The sequence below is a fragment of the Ambystoma mexicanum genome, chromosome 6p (genome assembly GCF_040938575.1).
Source record: "Ambystoma mexicanum isolate Mex_15411 chromosome 6p, UKY_AmexF1_1, whole genome shotgun sequence".
In the NCBI taxonomy this organism is placed as follows: Eukaryota; Metazoa; Chordata; class Amphibia; order Caudata; family Ambystomatidae; genus Ambystoma; species Ambystoma mexicanum.
Genome location: NC_090935.1, coordinates 861,981,199 through 862,005,928, shown reverse-complemented (window position 1 = coordinate 862,005,928; position 24,730 = coordinate 861,981,199). Strand labels below are relative to the sequence as shown.

Below are 24,730 nucleotides of genomic sequence, written 5' to 3'. Positions count from 1 at the left end.
GAGAGGGCCTGCTCTTAACCAGAGCCTTCCTAGGGGGAACACCCGAGACACGGGGCACCTCCGACACGAAAGGCGTCGATGGCGTCGAGCGAATCGGCGCCGACGTCGAGAAAACCGGCAACGGCGCCGAGAGGATCGGCGTCGACGTCGAGGAAATCGGCGTCGACGTCAGATGCAGCGCCTCCAGTATCGGCGGCGTCGACACAGCCCTCGAAGCCGGAGCCCCGAGCGTGTCCCTCGACGACCTGACCGTCGACGGCTTCGACGACTTCCTCAGAGCCGGAGCCTCGAGAAAGCCTGTCGACGCCCTCGACGCCTCAGACGTCGATGTCTTCCTCGAAGACATCACAGGTGCACACGGTCTCGATCGCGTCGAGGACCGGGACCTGGAACGGGTACGGCGAGAACGAGCCCCCTTGTCCGAACGGGACCTCTCCCGTGACTCGCGCCGACCACTCTTGCGAGCGGTGGCTCTCGACCTCTCACGGCCGACCCCACTCGGGGGCGCGGACGGTTGAGTACCCTGCGACTCAAGAATCGCCAACATCTTCTTCCCGAAGGAAGCCCATTCCTCCGGCGTCGCACGGCTGGTGGGGTAACCGACGTGCCGGGCAGAGTCCTCTGAAGAGGACCTGGAAGGCGACCGGTGACGGCGCTTCCTAGAATGCCTCGAAGAGGCTGATGAGTGGCGAGACCGACTCCTAGAAGAAGACCGACGAGACTTCCGACGATGACGCGGAGAGTCACCCCTCGAATCATCCGTCGAAAGCCCCGCCGACTTCGACTTCCGGGGCTTGGACACCCGACCTACCGACAATTTCTTCTTACGTTCGCGTAAGGCCTTGGACGTGAGCGACAGGCAGTCGACACAGTCATCCGTGTCGTGGGCCTCCCCGAGGCACCAGAGGCAGGCATCGTGCGAGTCAGTCACCGACATCTTGGACCCACACTCCCCGCACTTCTTGAAGCCCGGTCGCGGGGTTGAAGACGAAGTGGAAGACATCGTCGAAGGAATATTCACAAACGAACAGGTTCGAAGAACCAGAAAGAACAGAACTCCAATGAGTCGAGGCTAGAACCGAGAAACACGAAGCAACACGTTCGCGGAAAAAACGGAACTGAGGCTACTGGCGTCGTGCGTCTTACTTATCACATCGGATGACGTCGGACGTCGGAGGAGGTCCTCGACGGCGGCGCATCGACGTCATCGACGCAGGACGCAGACGCCGAAAAAGTTTCCGAAGCAGCACAGCTGTGGTGATTACATGTCATAGATATGGAATACGTCGGAGGACCCAATCCCCTCGAATGATCCTTTATAATGTAATAAGGAATGGTCACTGAAAGGAAGTAAGGCCAAACCCAATCTAAATGCAAGGAGTAGTCATCACCAAATTACCATTATTTTGGCGGTAATAAAATACCACCAGACCCCAAATCTACACAAAATACCCAACAGTATCCATTCCTCCCACCCACCATCCCCCACCCATGCCCTCACTGTCTGTCACAATCTAAGCGAGTACTTGGTTTTTGCAATTGTCGACCAATACGACTATTTTGTGATAATTTAGTATTTTATTCAACTACCAGCACAAAATAAAAATCAATTATAGAGGAACATGTTTAGGTTGGTTTACAACAAGTTACTCGTTATTAATTTTACCTGAAAAATGGGAATACTTTCTTTGCCATCTAAAGTGGAAGACCATAAATTACACAAGCAGACTATCTAGCGTGTGCATGTAGCATTGTGTCATTTATTAATAGTTTAAGATGTTTTGATTAATAATATGTATATTGATAGTAACGTTTGCAAAAACATTACGGTGAGGTTAAAAACAATTGTCTTCATTTTTATCTCAACATCTAAATAGAAATAGGAAAATAATAATTTTCATTTCTGCAGCAAAGGCTTAACCGAAAGCTAAGGGAAATAAGTGAACTCATTGTGAGATGTCCCTGAACTGCCCAGAGAAAAAAATTCCAGGGATTACATCCTGTCACTAAGCAGAAAAAAATTAGATAACATGAAATTCCAAGCTACACACCTGCCGAAATACTAGTTTCATTTATGAATAACACTCGAAAAAGAACAACCAACATTTTACATTAGAAGAATGGACAGACAACAATTCATATAAGTATTGTTTTCGTAATTATTATAATAATTATGCCACTGTGCTTGACACAAACCGATGTACATTTGTCTTCAACTTTACGCAAACACAGAATTATTTTTATTAGAATATGTGTATAAAGAATTTTTAAATAAGGAATAAATCGCAAGCGCAACTGAGGTCTTCAAAAATATTTAACTTACATGTGGCCGTCTTATTAAATGTTGTGGTTTTGGCTTCAAATTGAATGATGGAGCTTGTAGTTTAGTTTGCACATTTTAAGAACTATGCTGAACGTGGCAGCATGTACTGCGAAGAACAGGACTTTCTCGAATACACCCGCATGTATGTAACTTGGAAAGTTGTAAAGCACGCAGTAAACAGGATAAATCTGAAAATGTTGGATTGCCACACTTTGATATAAACCTTATTATGTTTACTGAAAGCACAAATCAATATCTGATGCATCTGTATTTAAATTGAGGTAATAGTGTGAATTTCTTTGACAATGGGTACAATAATATATTTTTTCTTTTTTACTTCTAAATAGTTACTTCCTAAAAATGGGCGTCTGCCATGTAACAGATTTTCCGTTGTATGGATTCATCAACCAAAACCGGAGCATCACCATCGGAACAGTTCTCTGTATCTTCTGGTACAATCAAGCCGCTGCCGTTTGCCCATTTGCAGTGCCCGTCATCAGGATAAACATGGCTGCATTGCATCAATGAACAAATACAGAGCGCAAAGTTTTATTTTGGATGTGTAATGAATAATTTTTTCTCACAAACGGAAACGTCATGTGCTGCAAGAGACAATGGATGATCGAACTGCATGGAGTTGCATTTTACTCCACAGACTTTTCCCTTGCACAATTCAAGTACTGGGACTGAAATATCAAAGAAAGAAATCTAAAAAGATTACATGGAATGTGACCATCAACCTAAACATAATTACTATGCCTTGGAGTAAAAAATCTGTTCTTCAATTGATTATGTGCGAAAAAAGCTGTAATAGCTCTGTTGAATGTATGTAATTGTTTCAGTTGTAATAAGAAATATAAAAACTTAGATAATTCCAAACTATGAGAAATTATTGAAAAGTGTAACTGGTTATCTTCTTTTTATGAAAAGTGAGTGCATGTGTATGTGTATTTTATGCATTTTGCATTAGGCAATGTAATCGCGTAGTTGCAGACTGTGGACATTTGGCTAGGCTGTGCACCAATGTCATGATAAAGGGCATAACATATTGGTTTGACATAGCGGTGTCAGCTTGAGGGGCGTGTGTTATTTACTGCCGGCAAGGCACATAACCTTAGGGCGACTGATTAACAGATAAGATTATCAAAAGATGGCAGTTTCCAAGACGTGCGGTTTGCGTGTCTAATTGTCCGATTGGGGAGAAAATGTGATTGATTTATGTTAAAAACTGCATACCCTATCCATAGGTAGTGTGAATATTGATATATGTAAACATTTTTTGTGTTCTTCTGTTCACAGCAGAAACGTTGGGAAAGATCAGCCTGAAGAAATGCTGGTCCTGGAAAATAGTGTTTTCCTTCTGTAGCAAGGAATCTGTTTTTGATTCACATCTTGTGTATAGATTAGTGAGAAGCACGCTTCTTCCTCCAGTTAAAATGTTGTGTGATAGGTACCTGAGAAAATAAAGGACTGTTGTACATCTGATGGCCCTCTCAAGACGATATATGATATATGATATGATATGATATGGCATTTGTAACGCGCCTATACACAAGTGTTTCAAGGCGCGACGAGGCGGGGGGGAAGAAAGGGAGACAGACAACGATCCTACTAGGCCAGGTGTCATTCAGATTGCGCAAGTGCAAGGGTAGGGGGACTGGGAAAAAGTGCAGGGGAAGGGGAGAAGGGAAAGTGCAGTACATGGTTAGTAGAATACAAGATAAATAGTAGGGCCAGCTGGTGGCAAGTACAAGGAAAGTGTGGTACATGGTTAATAGAATACGAGATAAATATTAGGGCCAGCTGGTGACAAGTGCAAAGGTAAGTGCCGGGAGAAGGGGCTGTAGGATAGACAGTCCCGTAGTGCATGTAGGCAGTGCAAGGAAGAGTGGCTGCGCCAGGACATGAGATCGGTGAGTGGCCCAGTTGTATATTTAGTGCAGGTTCAGTGATTTTAGCAGGGGAGAGAGGGAGAGAAAGCAGAGGCAAAGGTTTTGAGGTGCTTCCGGAACCGGAGATGGTTCTCCTCAAGTTTCAGGGAGGCAGGAAGGCTGTTCCAGAGGGAGGCTCCTGCTGTGGCGAGAGATCTACCACCAGCTCGTTGCTTGGAGAAGCGGCTGAACCTGAGGTAGTTGGAGGTGGATGAGCGAAGGGCTCGAGAAGGAAGATATTTAGGAAGAGAGAGCTGCAGGTATTTTGGCCCAAGGCCCCAGAAGGCCTTGTGGACAATGCAGAGGGTTTTGAACTTAATCCTTGCAGCCACTAGGAGCCAGTGTAGTGATTTCAGTCCTGGAGGCCAAGGACAAGTCTCGCAGTCCTGTTCTGGATGAGTTGCAAAGGGCGGAGAGTAGAGGCAGGAAGATTTAGATAGAGGCTGTTACAGTAGTCCAGCCTAGTGAGAACCAGAGCTCTAGAGACAGTGAGCTTCTTGGGGAAGGAGAGAAAAGGAAGGATACCTCTGAGGAGGTGTAGCTGGTAGTGTGACTTCTTAGAGACGTCAGAGATGTAAGGAGAGTGTGGAGTCAAAGATGACCCCGAGGTTTTTTGCCGTGCAGGTAGGAGCAGGAAGAGGGCCAAGGGAGGCTGGCCAGAGAGCTGCAGGGAACAAGGGAGTGGGTGTGCCGATAAATAGAATCTCAATCTTACTGTCATTAAGGCAGAGGTCGTTGGCGGCACACCATTCCTGGATAGCAGAAAGACAGTCAGAGATGAGGGAAGTGGAAGAGAAGGCCGAGGGTAGCCTGAAAATGAGCTGGGAAACATCCGCGTAGCACTGAAATTTGGGACAGAGAGCGGCTATGCGGTGAGCAAGAAGTGGCAGATACTGGTTGAACAGCCAGGGGGAGAGGTTAGATCCATGGGGGACACCACAGGTAGAGAAAAAGATGTCAGAGAGGAAGGAACCCAGTTGGACATGGGAGGGTCGATTGGAGAGGAAGGAGGACAGCCACGCCAGGGCTTGACCAGTGATACCCAGGTTATCACGGAGACGGTTGAGCAGGATGGTGTGGTTAACAGTGTCAAAGGCAGAAGAGAGGTCGAGCAAGATGAGAACACAAGGGGTGTTAGAGTGAAGGTTTGAGAGCAGGTCCTCACGGATGTTCAGGAGAGCAGTTTCTGTGCTTCTGGCAGCTCTGAAGCCAGATTGATGGTCATGAAGACTACAAACAGATTCAGAATGGAGATTAAGCTGGGAGATGGCCAGTTTCTCCAGGAGCTTGCCCAGGAAGGGAGTGATAGAGATTGGGCGATAGTTACCTAGGCAGGAGGGGTCGGAGGAGGGTTTCTTAAGAAGGGGGTGCACAAGGGAGTGCTTGAGGGGGGATGGGAAGACTCCAGAGGCGAAGGAGTGGTTGCAGATTGCAGGAGATCAATAGAGATATACACGCCTATTCTCCTGGGATGGAAAAGGAACAATAATCAATAGACAGATTCCTAGCATTAGTAAGGAGGGAGGGAGGGAGGGAGAGTTGCCCTTAGCACATCTATCTCTGTATATGTAGGAAAACAAGTTCTAATAATTTAGCATATGGCTACGAAATTAATGTGAGAAGTCATGAGTGGAAAAGGAAAGGTGATGCTATCACCTTTACCCAGTACAATCAATCCACAGAGCATTCATCTGGTCTCAGAGATTCCATCTAATTTCACAAGCACACAATTGCAGTTCAACCCTACCGTAATGTTCAGAATTTTCTAAGACGTTGAAAAGTGCTAAGGAGTGATTATTTAGAAGGGCAAATCAGAGGCATTTTTCCAATCCGAGACAATTGTGATATAGGGCCGCCCAAATAAATCTTGACTAGCTGGTGTAGAAAGCGGTCGATATTCCTTGCCCAGATGTAGAAACATTAGGTGGTCAAGATGTTTAAAGACCTCCAATCTGAATTCCCATGCCACAACTCCCAATTCTTCAAATATTTCCTGCTTCTACACTAGCTGACCAGTCGTGGGGACGGAAAGAGGATTGATACAATTATCCATTTGGTTAATGAGGTAACAAAGGGAAAACTAACAAGGAAGGTAGTTTCTCAACATTACAGTGCGCATAAAAAAAGGTATTCTAGAATCCCTATAGAGAATCTAAGGGAGATGCATTAGATACGTATACTGGCTCCCATGTGGAAACAGTGTTTTATATTTGCTCAAAAAATAAACCTTTCCATGTTGTGGAAAGTTTGAGGAAAAAGATGAGCAAGGTTCCATCCCAGGCAGTATCAGTGTGCTTGGGGAACTGCTCGGGACCAACCATAGGCATTTTATTTTAACCTGTTCCGAACAAAAAAAGTAGAAATTGCTGAAATACCAGCGGTCATAGGTCAAACTATTGCCTTAAACTCCTTCCTAATCCTTTTTGGCCACTGCTCAGTGGGAGATCTCGATCAACTGGATGTATATTGGATAAGGGCTCTAGGTTTATGATAAATGTATCACCAGGAACTGGTGCTAACCAGTGATTACCTCTGTAGACCTTTGGAAGATAAGGGAGTAGTTTCTTACCTCCAACTCTTTCTCCAGCGTTGGTATCTTTCATGGATCCACATGCTGTTAATATTTCCCCGTCGTCAGGCTGGGAAACCTCGGTAACTAATTTAGTGTTTTCCTATGGAAAACTTCGACATTTCAGTGTTCTATTAATGTCCTTTTTGGGTGCTTTAGGACCCACCAATAGAACGTCTGGTATAAATAGCCCCGCCCCTGCGGCTTCCCTTCAGATTTTAACCTCCAAAGTAGAGGGAACCCGAAACCAGGTTTGCCTGCAGGGGAGGCCAGCGGGCATATGTGAATCCATGAAAGATACCAACGCTGGTGAAATGGAGTTACAGGAAAGAAACTACTCCTTTCTCTAGCATTGGATCTTTCATGGATTCACATGCTGTGAATAGATGACATATCAGTACAACCAATGTGTAGCGGTTCGTCACAGGCAAACCAACAAACAGTACTTAATCACATACATGAGACAACAAACCCAGCAAGTGATATAGCAAATAGAAAATACCCTGAAGCTGCAGGGCCTCCCTTATTTAAACAGGCGTTGGAGGACCGCACGCCCCACATGCACATCCTCCACATGTTGCTGCCCCAGACAGTAATGCCTGGTGAAGGTATGCAGTGCCGCCCAGGAAGCTGCCTGGCAAATGTCCACCAGTGGTATCCCAGACCACAATGCTGCTGACGATGCTGTGGACCGCGTAGAATGAGCCTTCAGAGCGCCCCTCAAAGGCTTGCCAGCTTTTGTGTGACAAAACGAAATTGTAGAGGAAACCCAGCGGGAAAGTCCTTGCTTGGAGATGGCCTGCCCAAATGTCCCAAACAGTTGCTGTGACTTCCTGAAGTACTGTGTGCGATTCAGATAAATCTTTAGGGCCCTCCTTAACATCCAGGGAGTGCAGGACCCTTTCCGCTGGCGTGGATGCATTAGCAAAGAACGAGGGTAATGCAATAGAGGCAAGTTTGTGAAATGCTGACGGCACTTTCGGGATAAAGTGCGGGTTAGTGGCCAGGAGGACCATGTCCTTCATAAACCTAAGGTAAGGCGGGTCAATGACCAGTGCTTGCAATTTTGACACCCGCCTGGCCGAGGTAATCGCCACTAGAAAAGCCACCTTCCATGAGAGGAACTTCAAGGGAGCTGTCGACATGGGTTCAAAAGGAGGTTTCATCAAAGCCGAATGGACTACATTAAGGCTCCACACCGGTGCAAACTTCTTCACCGGAGGAAATGTCTGAAACAACCCCTTCAGAAAATGTTTCACCAAGCGATCACTAAACAAACAGAGGAGCAGTATGACGCTTTCTTGTGAACCTAGAAATCGCCGCCAAATACACCTTAATGGGTGACGATGACAGACCCCCTTCCGCCAGGTGTAACAAGTACTGAAGAACCTGAGCCGGGGAAACGTCCAAAGGCTCAACCACCTATGTCGACCACCAACTTGTCCAACCACAACTTGTTCGACCATCTGTCTGCGAGGAACTCCTGCACCGGCCACATGAACAGGCGGCAATTGGGAAGAAGAGTGATGCACAACGCCATGGCCCCCAACAGCGACATGTAACCTCAGACCGAGACCACTGCGCCCCCTTTCCACTCGCTTGTCTTGGCCCGCAACTTTTCCACTCACTCGCTGGAATGCTTTACCAGATTTTTCCGGGTAAGAAACTGCACCCTGAGAAACACCAACTCTCTGGACGACGTCAAATATGATTTTTGGAAGTTGATGGCAAATCCCAGCCGTTGCAAAAGCCGCATAGTAGCCATGAAAGACTCTCGTGCCCTTTCCTTCGATGAACGACTCACCAACCAATCGTCCAAGTAGGGGTACACATGATGATCCTCCCTCTGGAGGAAGGCTGCTACCAGGGCCAGACACTTTTTGAACGTCCTGGTGGACGACTTCGAACGGGAAGACCCGAAACATATAGTGCTCCTCTCCACACACACACACAAGGCAGGAACTTGCGGTGCTTCCGCCTCATAGGGATGTGAAAATAGGCATCCGGCGGATTCAACAACGCCATGATCTCACCCGGCTGCATCAAACGGATGATATCTTGAACTTCAGGCGTTGCACACTCTTGTTCAATGCCTGAAGTTCTAGAATAGGCCTGCACTCGCCTTTGGGCTTTTTCACGACGAAGTACCGGGAGTAAACCCTCTGGCCCCGTTCCGCAACCGGAACTGGTATTATCGCCCCTTTTTCTAGCATGAGAACCACCTCCTGCCGCAGGATTGGAAGATGCAGCTGCAGCACATGCACCGGCGGAATAGGGACCGGAGGATGCCGAAACGCCGAGTGGCTGAGACGCACCGTGTCTAGCACCCAGCGATCTGATGTTACCTTTCGCCACTCGTCATCATGGATGGTGACCCTGCCCCCCAGTAGATTGTCCATATGGCAGTCATTGTTGAGCATTTGTTTGCCGTCCCTTAGCCGCCGAGGACTGCGAACCTTTCTTTCACTGAGCTTAGAAGTCCTGGCCCTTCTGAGCCGACTGAACTGATCGCTGATAACCTTGAGATGAGTAGCTGGAGCGCCCGTATCCTCAATCTCTGGCGGAAGCGAACCGGGCATTCCCAGAGGCTCCAAGAAAAGCTTGAAAGGAGCGAAAAGAGGGACCACTTTGCAAGGAACCCAAGGATTTAGCGGTTTCCGTATCCTCTTTCATCCCTTTCAGCGCCTCATCAATTTTCTAGCCAAACAAGTGTTCACCCTCACAGGGCATGTCGATGACCTTGTATTGGACCTTCGGGCGAAAGTCTGTGCACTTCAACCAGGCCAGCCGTCGGAGCACCACCCCATTATTAGTTTGTTTAAAACCTGACTGCCAGATCCACAGCAATATTGATGCTGTGGTTGGAGGCCTCCTCCCCGTCTCGAACCAACAGCATTGCTTCCTTTCGGTGTTGCTCTGGCAGATGTCCAAGAATCGGGGCCAGCCGGTGCCACATTTCATGATCATGTCTGGCCATAATCGGCAATGAATTAGCCGCCTTCACAGTCGTAGCCTCTACCATAAAGACCTTCTTTCCAAAGGCGTCCTGCTTCCTGGCCTCACTGTCCAGAGGCTTAACACATTTATGTTGGCCCCTGGCCTTACGACTGGCAGCCACCGACATCACGGACTCGGTGTGGGCTGCGACACCAGGCATCTAGGGGTAGACTCAGGAGCCTTGAATTTTTTTTCAAGGTGACCTTTCACCGCTAGCTCTAAAAACAGGTGGCGCATCATGCACAGGCCCTCCTGCCACACGTGGTCGAGAATCGGCACCGAGAAGACCGCCTTCCTCTGCTTTCCCATATGGTCGAAGAGGAAGCAGTCCTCACGTTCCTCTTCAGGCACCAGCCCAAACTCCAGACATGCTTTCAACATCATGACGTGGAAGGCCCCAATATCATTCTGAGGCCATGGTTGTGCCGGTCTATGGGGCTGCTCCACCTCTGGGTCCGTGTGAAAGCGTCATCCCTCATCAGCAATGACGACACACAATATAGGGTGTCCTGCGGAACACTCTCAGGGTCCGATTCAGGTAGCTCGCCTTCTTCAGGATGAGACCGTGGACGTCCCTACCCCACCAGCAACAGCAATGGCAACCATGCCGGAGGAGACTTCCTAGGTGCCTCACCAGGCAACCCCTTGACCACCGGCACTGCCAGACTTGGAAGAGACGGCGACAACCTTGCATCCAGTTGCCCCAACAAAGACTGAAGCGTAGATAGCACTTGCAACAACAGCAGAGATTGCGGGTTAACCAAAGGGTAAAGGGGCGGCCCAGCCCCCTCCCCACTCGATGTCAAAGGCCTCACACTCTGCAGACCCAAAGCCAATGAGTCAAACACCGGCTCCTGTTTCTCCTCCATTCCCGAAGAAACCGAAAACGTAGCTGGAGCTTGTTGCAAAATGTTCTCAGGCAGGATGGACTCAAAGGCGGCGGACTGCCATGCCCCTCCTGTCATCAACAACCCTTCAGATTCCATCTGTGACGACAACAGCAGCACACCACTGTCCATCATAGTTGTGGACGGTGCTGCCACCACCGTTGAAGACGGGACCGTAGATTGCATCACTATCGTCGACGATCGAACAACCGTCGATGAGCTCATCGTCAGAACCACGTCCCCTGGCTTTGATTTCACCAGAGACCTGGATTTTTTGGAAGAACCAGAATGGTGCTTTGAAGACTCCTTGCTGGATGAAGACTTGTGATGGTCCCTGGACGACGAGTGCTTCGACGAAGACTCCTTCGGCTTCGCCAGGTCTTTCTCTGACACCGTAGACTTCTCGGGCCTACCGCCAGACCCCTTGGACTTGTCCGGCCGACTGTGCTTGGACAACGGCGAGCCACTCATCCCCTTCGAATGATGCGGCCTTGATGAAGACTTGCTGCCTTTCCCCACTTCCGACCCAGGCAATGCTGCCCGATGCTTCTTAGCACGGGGTTCTGCCGACACCGCTCGGCGATGCTCCGCGGACTTCTCCGCTCTTCCTGAAGACTGGCTCTCCTGGGCCGAACCCACCTCAGAAGCCAGGTACGTGCCCTCATTAAGCCAACATATGAGCCGTCGATTACAGTCCTTCAAGGTCTTCTATGCGAAAACCACTGACATATCTCGCAGGCATCCGCCGAGTGATGGGGGTAGAGACAGTAAGGACAGTCCATATGACCATCCCCTTCATACACCTTCATGCCGCAGGTAACACATGGCTGAATAAGAGCCTTCTTCTGGGCTACTGAGGACATCCTAGCCCACGAACCAAATGCAGGTGGAAAAACACGAAGAAACAAGAGATGGTTCAAATCTGAAGGGAAGCCGCGGGGGTGGGGCTATTTATTCCAGACGTACTATTGGTGGGGCCTAAAGCACCCACAAAGAACGTTAATAGGACACTAAAGTGTCAAAGTGTTCCATAGGAAAACGCTAAGTTAGAGTTACCGAGGTTTCCCAGCCTGACGACGAGGAAATATTCACAGTATGTGAATCCATGAAAGATCCAATGCTGGAGAACAAAAGTGATCTGAGAAATAAAAAGCATCACACATGCCTTGACCAAGAAAATTAGGGTGAATTTGTGAATGGGAGGCAAGAACTTTAGGTGCGAAACTGCCAGAGATTGAAATTCGGTCTCAACCCGAATAAGTTGTAAATATATTTAAATATATTCGATGTTGGGATAGGGGTGAACAAAGACAGCAGAAGTGTGGGAGCTATGAATGTTTCATTTGTTTCCTTAGTCACTATACCCTGTTTTATCTTTTCTAAGCTGTAAGGAGCGTTTACTGTCCAGTTCTAACTGGCCCAGGAAACATGCGCTTCAATCATGAAGTGAACTTAGGAGGGAAAAACAAGTGCAGGAAGTGTGGAATTTTTTAGAAGTCCAAATTGTCCAAGGGACATTTTCAAGAAAACAACTTATCCTTGTAAAAGAAATGTACTTCTGCCACGTTGCTGCCCAAATCTATGAAATACGGCACACAGACACATGAATTACATCATTAATTACATGTAGCTTTCCAATAAATAATGAAATTCCAGGTGTATTAAATGCAACACAGCTGGTTCTAGTCAATTGCAACATTTATGAAATGGAGTAAGGTTGGAAACAAAATAAAACAACAATGACAACTTATATAGTGTAAATCATACATTGATTTGTCTCTAGGGTCCTTTGAATAGTAAATGGTACTGCAAGATGGAATTGAGGGCCGTGGACTGATTGGCGATTGGAACCTGAGGGGGGACTTGCATGTGTCTAGGTGGCTATAGGTCCTGTGATAAACCTGAGGGTATCCTCACTCCTACTCCCCCTGAATCCTCTTCTCAGGTGGCCAGGGAAAGGCCATTGCTTTTGGATCCTGGGAGCGCTAGGCGAGGCAGAGCGGAAAGAGGGAGCAGGCGGCAAAACGGCAGGCAAGAGCAGAAGGGGCCGCGAGAGGACCAGAAGCGAAGCAACTGCTTCAGAGGGTTGGCCCGCTCACCTGCCCAGAGATCGCTGCTCCAACCGCAGAGAGGTAGCTGGCAAGTGCGCGCATAGCCGTGTAACAGGTGGGGCGGTAGTAGCTGGATCTCCCCCAGCGAATGAGCAGCCAACGCCGCATTAAGCAGAGCTTGCGGAAGGTTGCAAAGACCAGTGAGCCTGCCAGACACCAGTGGGAAAAAGGGTGGCCTAGAAGGGGCAGAGCGTAACCATAAGAGTCTGATACATGCAACCTTTTGAATACCGAATGAATGGAAAACATTATTGAATGCCGAATTGAATTAACACTAGAAGCAAAGGTACATTTTGCATAGTGAATGCTGAACTGTATGAAAATGTTATGAGCAAAGGTATTAGCTGTTGAAAGTTAAAAAGGGAGAATATCCATTTAAAAGCAACCCATGAAATAAGAGCACACGCATGAAAGATTATGCCAGAGAGGTGGGGAACAAATAAGGTCACTGCAGAGTGAACTTTATGAGTGGATACAGTGCGGCAATGCCGAAGACTGGCATGAGATGTGTGACACATTATGAAAAAGTCAAGAGGCTAACTAGAAGAAGCCAGGAGAGTGAGAACGTGCACGTAAAGCCAAGAAGCCAACAAGGAGAAGCGAAGTGAATGTGAATCGCTACACAGGGGCAAACGCAGAAGAACCTGTGAGGGCTTAAGAGCCATGTGCTCCTGGTTACGCGACCTGTTAAGGGTGGAGCATGTGGTCCAACAACTGCGCCTAGACCAGTGAGCCCTAAAACTGTGAAAGCCAGAGACATGGTGGAACAAACCAAGAAGGAGAACTGTAAGTGAACTGTTCATGCAATCCAGAAGGAGGGCCAAGATGACCTAGAGTTGTGTTGGACATTGAGGGATTGAACCAAGTACAAGTTGCTACGTTAAAGTCTTGGGAAGGGAACCCTAAGACGTGATGAACTGCAAATGTCATCTTGAGGGAGGAGCCTCAAGACCCTTTCCTTTTGAACTGTGTTGTCTTGAACTTGGTGAAGGGAACCCCAAGGATTGTGCGCAACTGTATTGTCTTGAACTTGGGGGAAGGGAACCTAAACGATTTGTGGAACTTTCTTTAACTTGGGGAAGGAGAGCTGAAGAGGAAGCTAAGAGATGGAAGAAGCTCAGAACTTTGTTTGATCACCATTTCTTTTATTACTGACATCCGTACACATTGTTTGGCTTTAGTTGTGAGGGCAAGGATAGGTTTTGGACACAGACAGACTTAAGTTGGACTCTTTGACTCAGACTTTCCTTAGGTTCAGGTAGGGAAATCCCATCTTAGCTTTAGGCAAGTTAGGCCTTCAGCCACCTTGACATATGCTTTAATAAACCATTTGATTTTGAACTTTGAATATGTTGTCTGTGTCTTCCTTCAGGATCCCTTCACAGTGCTCACTGAGCTTTCTTACCAACACAATATAGCTTATCTGCAGTATGCTGTGCCCCTGTGAGGGATCAAGGAAGGACTTCACAAGACCTGCTGCTAGTATTAATGTGAGAAATCACTTGATCTTGTTAAAAAAAAAAAAAAGGAGGTGGTCAGTCTCCAGTCTCTTCGGTAAATGATTTGATTTCACCAAGAGTGAACAGGTGGTAAATAAGTAATTTTGTGATATCCTTGACACCCTTTTTAAATGTGGGTCATACAATGTCATGTACTTTAGAAGAATCTGTAAGGAGGAGAGTAACTTCCTTTATTTCAATCTTTATTTAGGTGAACCTCAACATGGAAAGTGCGCTCTTTGCCAGTCAGAAGCATGAACTCTGTCCATCTTTACAGTATTAACAAATGATGTCATTCACCTCTCAATCCCCTCCTCAAAGTCTATGCCTTAGGAGCTTCATAAAATCCATAGACAGCACATGTGAATAAAGCAGAAAGATCTATGCACTTAAAGTTGTACACTTTACCATAAACTTACACAATAGACTACACAATCATCATACAAGTTCACAATCAAATATCTTGGCAAACAGTCCTATTTGCAGTGCCATCATTGAGGCATTCCAAGACTTTTAACGCTGACAAAGAAATATTAATTGCTTTTCTTTAGTATTATTTAAGATTTATTTGCCCTGATGGGAGCCTAGCATTGTTCTACTTTTCAGTGGAAAAACATTTCTTTGACAATGTGCACGCCACACAATCCCTGCATTGGATTTTGTCACAGAATCCAAGGACAGGTTGAGGCTGTGGATAATGCAAATGTTCACCAATGGAGACCCATTCTTAACATTGTTGTTCTAGGAGCCCTGTAATCCAGCAAGGAAATGTGTTAAGTGAGATAAACAAAACAGATTCATGTTCCAAGATATTTTCTCATTCTTTATAATGTAATGAATGTATGATTAGGTAAGTACAGCGTAAGTACAGCGGAATACGAAACCGCTTGTGCCCCAAAGACAGTTTTAATACCATAATTCCCCTGACATTTTGGTTTTGAAAAATGAAAACTACACAATCTCAATGTATTTCTGTTGCTATGGGAATTTTCCTTTTTTTCAGTCAAGGGGAGCGGCCAGTTATAGGTCATATGTGCTGTTCTCGAAATCTGCACTGTCAATTTGTCAATGCGATCCTTTATTTGCAAAACTGACAATATCACAGTCATTTGCTGATGAATCAAATGGACTTACTCGCGCAGCTAGCATTTACATGTGTGAGGATTCAGATGCTGATCAGACACTATACAATGCCATACAAGCTGTGAAAAAAGACTATGACAAACACTGAGAACTGAACACAGAGCCCACCAGAATTCAGCCCAATCCATCACCCACCGTACACCCATCTTGTGCCACAGAGGAGTTCCCACTGTATTTTATACCTTGTTCATAGATTGCTGCTGTGACTGCCCCTTCATTCGGCGCTGAGTAATTTCCTCATCATTTTGACTTCCCTCAACCTGTTTCCCAATTCTGCTACCAGATCAGAAAGTTACCTGCCTTTTCAGGATCCAATCAACACATTGTTCCCATCCATCATGTAATTTGCCTTTTCCTGATTTTACCCATTTCTGAGCATGGCAGGATTTGAAGCAGTGTGCAGGCACTTAACCCACTTCACTATCATGACCCCTCTCCAAACCCCCTCGTAATGGTTGTGCTCACTCCAAGATCATTTGGCACCTGCTTAACCTCTTAGACTTGCATGCAGCTGGGATGTCTTTAGACTGCTCCTCATGCGAGACACGCGGAGCCAGGCAAACTTGTAATGTGATGTTTCAAGCCCAGCTCACCCTGGACAGCTTTGCATGTGCTGCATTACCACCTGCAGCTCCAGGCAGCTTTATTTTGTAATTCTTTCACTTGAGTCTTGTGCTACAGCCTCTAGTTGCCATGACCATCTACTTGTCCAGTGGACAAAATAATTTTACAAACAGTCTCTATCAAGATGCCCCGTGTGTCAATGGATAAGACTGTCACATCCGTGTAATGCTATGACTTAAAAGTCTTCTGGGTGTACCCCACTTTAACACTTCAGCAATAAAAAATGTGCTCAATACAAACTGTCTTTGCCTGAGAAGTTTTTCTGTGCCCCAACAGAAATCAATGAAGGCGATTTCTACCCACCCTACTGGGCTGTTCTTTTTCTGCCTCCACTCACTGGGCCAGCTTAAGAAGCTCACCCTCCGACGCCCAATACATGATTTACCACTCATGGTAACAATCATATATACTTACTCAGACTTCTTTTCACAGGTTTTGGAAGCCTCATCTATTTTCTTTTCCAATTCCGTCATCAGCTCTTCTTTATTCAAAAGGGTTTGCTGGGTCTGAGTGAGTTCTTCTGCAGCGGTTTTCAACCTGGAATGCATATTTGAAATGCCTTACTGGACATGTACATACCAAACTCATATGTATACAAACTGTATGTAAAGACAATGTACTGAAAAGATTCACCTGATGCATGTTTTGGTCACTGAGACAGGGAAACAATGTTTGTAGTTGGAAACAAGCACATCAGTCGCACTATTCATGTCTGCTCTTTACATGGTCACATGCTAATCTAATGTTTTTCACATTTTTTATGGCTTGTGTCACTGTTTAATTTCTATATCATCTGTGCAACATTTTTACAATAGCCCCTTCGCAACAGATAAGGGAAAAGTTACTCACTGTAGTGACTACTGTACTCCTAGTCATATGTCCCCTTCCCTCCATATCAATGGGGACGAGACGTAGGAGTATGACTTGTAAAGCCTTGGAATCTGTTGCAGAGTGGTCCCACAATGCCAGAAATGAATGTGTCCACATTAACCTAGTTCTCTGATGCCAGGTTTAAAAAAACAAAGTCAGAACGCAGGTGCTAATAAGCAAATGTAATTCAACAAACATTTATGAATTCATCTGCTTCACAGCAACAGTACTCCCATTTACACCCCTTTACAGAGGCCTAAACTGCAGGAGGTTATAGATGGTGGGGCATGGAATGAGTCAGGGAAATGGTAATGGCAGAGTTAACTGCCAGCAGCACCTAAATACCTGTATTCTAACATAGGACTATTTATTTCAATAGGGACCATCCACGCGGTCCCACAGTACAATGGCAGATATTTATTGAATAATTTAATTTGGCTACGACTTACACAGCAGGTGGGACAACAAAATATGGCATCTGTTTATATTGATCCATTTGTGAATTTCGACAGCACTATTGTCTTTTGTGAAATCCTTCCAGTTCCATTTTTCCATTTCTTGCTTTTTGTTTTTAATTTGTTGACTGTTGTGACCGATTCAGGAGCCAGACTCCATCCCAAAGCCAGGAAGGAACTCTGCAGCCCAGATAACATGGCCTGCTAGGGAATTGTCAGAGCCTTGAGCTACCTCGAGGCAGTATGAGAAACCTGAAGGTGTCTCCGTGTCTAATCCCCTGGGATCTGTCATCCAGGTGGCCAGGACACGGCCATCGCTTTTGGATCCAGTTCCTGGGGGTGGACAGTGCGGGAGGATCAACTGGCTGGGGAGTCATTGGGGAGTGGCAGTGGGAGACCGATGGGCGAGAAGCGGTATCCCCCTTCTTTGAACACCTTTTCCCCATCCTACCACGTAGGATATTCCAAAACACTGCCCCCCCCACCCCATTCCTACACAAATACTTTTGCACAACACGAAAGACAACGGACTAACACCAGAGCCGTTTACCTGACATGTCCCAATACAAGGGTCAGACAAAGCGAGGCAATTGACCAGAATCACACACCCTTCCCCACAGGGGATTAAAGGTGGAGCACAAGAGCACAGGACGAGCAAGGCAGAACACAAGACGTGAGAGCTAACTGTGCCAGTTCAAGAGAAGGAGAAAGACAGCGCGAGACGAGAGGATACCAAGGGGAGAAGTGACCTTGCCCTTATCGACAGAGACCGGTGAAGCCTCAAGAGACGGAATCGTAAAGCTGCGAACAATAGCCAGCATCAGTTGCAGCAGATGTCAACGGTAACTGGGCTCCTCCTTCGCAAACCGAGGGAAGACGCACGGCCGAATGGTACCGGCCTTGACTACCGACAAGAAAGCAATGCAGCGGGTGAGTCGAGGGGAGAGTCGATAAAGAAACCGAACTGTGTTGAACGAAAGTAGCAAGCGGCTAATTGAACTTGAAATGAACAAAGAACTGTCGCTATACGTAAAGGGGAAAGCCAGCATAACAAAATCAAACACCACGTGGGTTTTCACTTAAGAAACGCTAGGCGATTACTCTGCTGTTGAACTACAGTAACCAGAAGTCCTTAGGAAAAGGTGGAAGGGGGTCAAAGTGGTCATACAGGGGTCTTGTCAAATCCTCCATACAGTTGAAAGTCTTTGACCGGCAGATGATTGGGAAACTAAGGGAAATGAATCCTGCATGATATGAAAAGTACTCAAAACTGTTTAAAGGTGGCAAGAGTGAACCCGGCGGAGGGATGTTAACAAGAGGGATGAAAATATGTAGTCCCATGAACATTGTGTTGACAGGAGTGACCCTGGCAGAGGGATGTACACAGTGAACTGGTTTGCAACAATTCGCAAGAATGAACCAGAAGGAAGGAAACCGGTAATTTAAAAGGGGTCCGAACATGAAGGAGGGAGATCCAGGGGAGGAAAGTCATCATCCAAAGTACGTTGAGAAAGGAACTGTTGATTGGGTTTTTGAGTACGACTGTGAGGGGTCTGTGCCCAGAAGAGGGGGACCCAGGGCTGAAGCCATCACCCAAAACCCTACGTGGAAAATAATTTTTGTGTTTATTTTGTTGAACTATCCGGCCCTCGAAGGCAAGAGACTTTTTATTGCAAAGAGACTTTAACCATTGGAAAACCTGATCGCTAGAGCGGAATTGTTGGCTGGTTCTGGGAAAGCTCAAGTGTGTGCTGTGCTCAGGAGACCCATCTTGTTCCATGCTGAAAACATGGGGAAGGGAGACCCCTGGCAATTACATCCTGACTTACTATTTCTGAACATTTCTTATATTGAAAGCCCTATTCCACACTCTTTCTGCAATTAGTTGTAAGGATTTGGCAATTTTTTTTTTTTTTAGTATAGGCCTTTTTACTATGACAAGATGCCACAAGGATAGCCTTATTTTTCATTTGATGGTCGATGCTCTTAGATTTAGGTTAGGCGTTTTTCCACCCTACATTTACAGTTTAATAAACACCCTTGAACTGTGATCACTTGTGTCTGTCTTTACTGTTGCCACCATGAGTTCCTTATAGCGGGGGGAGAGGGGAGGGAGCTGCCCAGCCCCTCTCCAATCCCATGCCTAGACCACAAACTAGAACCTGATTTTTTTTTTTATTAGTGGTACAGAAGATACATAACACAGTTACAGCTTTACCTTACAGCTAGAAATAAACATGACAAAATAGAAAATCGGTACAGATATCATGCATCTCATCAAGGTGGTACAGTTACATAGCTTCATCTTCATCTGAGACCATATCACACAAAAACATTCTGAAGGGCCCCCAAATATCTTAAGGTCTGCTAGCCGATGGGCGGGTGAGGACAAACTGTTCTTCAGCCTCATTTACATGCGTCAATTCCCGGAGGAACTGCTTTACAGTGGATGGCGCAGCATTCTTCCATTGTTGTAGAATACATTTTTTGGCAACTGCGCACGAGACATTAAATAGTCTTCTGATTTTTTCAGAGCACTTGCCTATATCTCCGAATAAATATTTCTGAGGGGTCAATGCCGGGGGGATTTGTGTAATTTCCTCAAGGATATCCGCCCCCAGACCACTTCAGACCACACAAGGAGCCGGGGCAGCCAGCTGACGGTGAGAGGGGGAAAACCTCTGACTTGTCTCTGTTTATGGAGTACCCCGAGTGTGCGGTGAACTCTTGTATCTCAGCCATAATAGGTGCTAAGTTGTTTTCTGGTTCACGGACATATAAAAGCGTGTCGTCCGGGTATAGCGAGATTAGCCGAGTAGCCCCTTTAAGGTTGATACCCCTGTTGGAGTGTCGCAGTCGGACCGCTATAGCCATTGGCTCTATTGTCAAGGCAAATAGTGTGGGCGAGAATGGGCAGCCTTGCCTGGTGCCCCTTCCCAATAAAAACAAATCCGAAATTGAATGGTTGGTCAATACCCGCGCCCCAGGTTCCGTGTAGAGTAATTCCACGTATCTGATGAAGTTAGGGCCAACACCAAATGCCTCCAGCACTGCCAGCAAGTAGGCCCACGACACATAATCGAAGGCCTTTTCCGCATCTAATGATACGGCTACAGCGTTTCTGCCCGGGTCTATTTGGGCCATAATACCAAAGAGCCTACGAAGGTTAAGAGCCGTAGATCTAGTGGGGATAAACCCATTCTGGTCAGGGTGTACAAGTGTAGGAACTGCCGGCAGAAGCCTACTGGCCAGTACTTTGGCAAATATCTTAGCATCTGTGTTGATTAAGAGATAGTGGCCTATATGACGACATGTCCTGGGGCGGGCGGCGCGGTTTAGGGAGAACAGTTATCAGGGCCTCTCCCATGGACGGGGGCAGTATTTTAGATTGGAGGGATTCCTCCCAAACCCGCAATAACAATGGAACGAGTTCTGCACTAAACTCCTGGTAAAACTCAGCTCCCAGGCCGTCTAGCCCTGGGGCTTTATTGGATGCCAAGTCCTTAATCGCCTCAGCAAGCACGTCAGTAGCGAGAGGTTGGTCCATTGCCAGGCGGGCCTCTTCAGGGAGTTTCGGCATTGTCAGCGTCTCCAAGTATGCCCTGATTTCTGTGATCGTCTTAGTGACTCTATTGCTACACAGCTGTTGATAAAATTTAGCAAACTCAATATTGATCTCACTCTCATTCAGTAAAACCTCTCTGCCAGACGTTTGTATACTAGTAATTCGATTAGGGTGCCTGTCCTGTTTCAGTCATTTAGACAGTGTCCTTCCCGCTTTGTACCTTCACCATATTTACGGGCTTGGACCGGGGCCGCCATGTACTGTACTTCCCTAGCAGCTAGTCTGCCAAATTCCTGGAGATGATGTTGTATTCCAGCTAGTATGGCCTTATCATGTCTACGAGCGTACTCGTCCTCAAGTTTCCCCAGTTCGTCCTCAGTTTGGGTCAGGTCAGCCCTAACCCCTTTCAAGAGACCCACAGATTTGGATAGTAGCGTCCCTCTAGCCCAGACCTTAAAGGATTCCCATACCGTGGAACAACTATCAACTGAGCCCATATTAATTTCGAGGAACTCTGCAATTTCGGTGTGTAGCCCCTCCATCATCCCAGGGTCACTCAGCAACCCCCCGGGCATCCTCCATCTTCTGGGAGATCTAGGGCACTTTTGAATTGCAACCTCAAGTGTTATCGGGGAGTGGTCAGACAGTGTATGGGGCAGTATCTCACATGACTTTGTTACAGCAAGCATAGCGGGGGAAACAAACCAATAATAAATTCTGGACTCGGAATCGTGAACCGAAGAGTAGTATGTGTAGGCCTTTCCTTTCGGATGCATCACTCGCCAGGCATCATCGAGGGAGAGCTGGGAAAGGACATGTTGCAAAGCTAGAACAGCCCTACTTGGTGCTCTAACGACCGTGCTGGATCTGTCCAGTTTAGGGTCCATAGCGATGTTGAAGTGCCCACCCCAGACTATAGTAGGAATATCAATGGCAGATAGCAATTGGTATATATTAGTATAAAAGGTGGGGTCATCAATGTTCGGGCCATATGTGTTAACTAGTAGCATCCGCTGTCCTGCAATCGAGCCCCACACCAGAGCATATCTACCAAGGGGATCTAACTTATGGCCATCGGGCCGAAATCCCAGATTTGGATGTATGAGCGTGGCGACACCCCTGGACTGAGATGAGTAGTTTGTACAAAACCTGGATTTGCCCCAGCCGGGAAGTATGTACTCATTACTAGTATCAACAGTATGCGTTTCTTGCAGCATAACAATTTGAGCGCCATGCCTGACAATATAGTTTCCAACCTTCTTAGTCTTCAACCGATTATTCAGTCCCCTTACATTCCATGACAACAGTTTAACCCTTAATGCGTGGTCTAAGTCTTACGTAGAAATGTTCGAATAGCATCACCAACTTCTTGGATGTATCTTTCCAATAACATGGATTGTGCCAGAATCTCACAGACCATTTGTTTAACCAATAACCTATAACCAGTTCCCCCGATAGCCCTCCCAGGGCAAGGTGCCATAACATGGGGGGCCTTCCCCAATTCAAACCATGGGATATTGCATTGACAACAACCTAATCCAAACACCTCATCCAGCCCACCACCCTCATCGCCTCCCCCAACTTGACGATGTCTGTCCCTCAACTTGTGGAATATTCCCGGGGTAGTCATGTTGCTTCACATGACCGCCATCCCCGGCTCCCATCCACCACCAAACACAGAAGATGGCCATCTTTTGTATCAATTTACCAGGGACCCTGAAGTAAGGCCCATACCAGCTGCAACCAGATCAGTAGAGTGCGCACATCTTCGTCCGCCGGCCGGGGTCTATTGTTCGGCGCAGGTCGTTCCCCCCCTTGGAGGGAGGGGAATAGAGGACTCAATATAAGACAGGGCTTCAGACTGGTTTTCAAAAAAGTGTGCCCTTCCTGCATGCTGAATTCTCATTTTGGCCGGGAACATCAAGGCGTATGTGATCTGTCGTGCTCTAAGGAGTTTTTTAACCGGTTCATAAGAGCGTCTGTTTGCCTGGACAGAGGCGTAGAAATCTGGGTATATATTTATACGGTTCCCCTCATATTGCAATGTACCGGCCTCCCGTGCCAACCGAAGGATTGTATCCCTGTCTCTGTAATTCAGGAGGCGGACAATTATTGTACGTGGCGGGGCTCCTGGTTTGGGTACCGTTGCTAGAGTACGATGTGCCCTCTCCAGGAAATGCTCAGAGAGGCCCGAATAAGGTTTTGAAAAGTTCTTCCACATGTTTCTCCATTTGGCCCCTGCCGAAGGATTCCGCCACTCCGACCACGCGGACATTGTTCCTCCTTGACCTGGATTCGAGGTCCTCACATTTGCTCTGTAGTTTGTTCATCTTGTCTTTGATGTAGGATATATCTCGACTGTGGTGGGCAATAGTATCTTCGTTCACACTTATCCTGATCTCAGTCTCCGTGACACGTGCACTCTCCTCGTCTATTCTGGCTCTCAAGGAGCCGATGGTGGCAACTATTCCGTCCAGCTTAGTGTTCACTGCAAGGAATCCGTTCTGTACTAGTGCTGTCAATTTATCTTCTCTATCCATCCAGTCTTGCTCGCCCTGAGCAGCCTCATCCGGATGTGTGTCCACCATCACAGCGTGACTAGCCGTGTTGGTAAACGTGTCCATAGGGCCCTTCTTCCTAGCAGCGGGGATTTTGGATGCCCCGTTTGACTTGCTCGGCTCCCCCATGCCTAAACCGAGTCGCGTGTGTATATTGGGTATGTCACAAAAGCTCAGGAGGGTCCAAACCTCGGACCGTGGGCGAGGGCCAGCGTACCTTCAAGCGTCACGGTCAGCATAGGAGAACCACGAGGTTCGGCCAAGCCTGCAGGGCGTATAAAGAAAGGCCGCTTAGCAGCGGTATGGCGGTGGAGAGGCAACACTTCAATCAATAGAGAGCTGAGCTCGCCGAGCTGCCCGGTATGTCCCAATCTGCTTCACGGAGTGTTTACAGGCCTAAAGAGGTGGGCAGGGATCAGGAAGACGGCAGCCACAAATTAGCAGATCTCGATGAAATGTCTGCCGGGGCATCCAGCGTATAAAAGTGCTTCATGTGTTGAAACACGGCAGGGAGCCGTCAGGAGCAGCCTTCCCGGCAAGTCTGGCACACCGCGTCCCCCCTCCCAACTCTCGCTGGCCGCTTACTTGATTGTCCAGCTCCGCTGCCTGCGGGTCTATGCGTGGGCGGGCGTCACGATACTCCGCGATCAAGGGGAAGGAGGCGGTCGAGTATCAAGCAGGTCGGCGCCGAGGGCCAGATTAGAGCCAGGGCTTCCACAGGAGCGACAGGCACTTCCAACCGCCACCTCGTGAAGAGCGAGGGCCGGATAACAGGGCCGGGCGAGAGCCGCCAGTATAGACTCCGCCCACTCGTGCCTGCAGCGCTCAGCAACCACGGCCGCCGGGTAGATTTCCCTGGTGCCGCGCGTCGGCACGACACCGATGATCGCGCCGGCGGGTTTGTCGACAGTAAGATCTCAGCAGTCCGATACCACAGCGGGCTCAGATTTCCACACCTTGTGGATGAGTTCAACGGCAACCGCTACAGCAGGTTTGAGCCCTCTAGACGGCCTATGAACGGATCTTCAAGCGCAGGATCTTGTGGTGATGAAGGAGCAGCGGGTTTAGGCGGCCATTTTTAACCTGCTTTAGTTTCAGTTTTTAGCTTTGCGTGTGTATTATTAGTAAGGAGCTCTGAATTGTTTGAATTGTTGTGCCTTATACCTGCAATCAGTGGGGGAGACGCCTGTAGTGACTT

At 47.4% G+C, this 24,730-nt stretch overlaps 1 protein-coding gene across 6 annotated transcripts in view; it reads right to left on the bottom strand.

Annotated features, from left to right (window-relative positions):
• The window catches only part of FER (FER tyrosine kinase), a 2,139,903-nt gene that overhangs the window by 1,616,222 nt on the left and 498,951 nt on the right, over window positions 1-24,730 (bottom strand). For all 6 annotated transcript variants that reach the window (XM_069625482.1, XM_069625481.1, XM_069625479.1 and 3 more), the window contains one exon: window positions 16,499-16,621. In XM_069625482.1, the coding sequence (XP_069481583.1) occupies window positions 16,499-16,621 (123 nt within the window). The remainder of the gene's footprint in view (window positions 1-16,498; window positions 16,622-24,730) is intronic.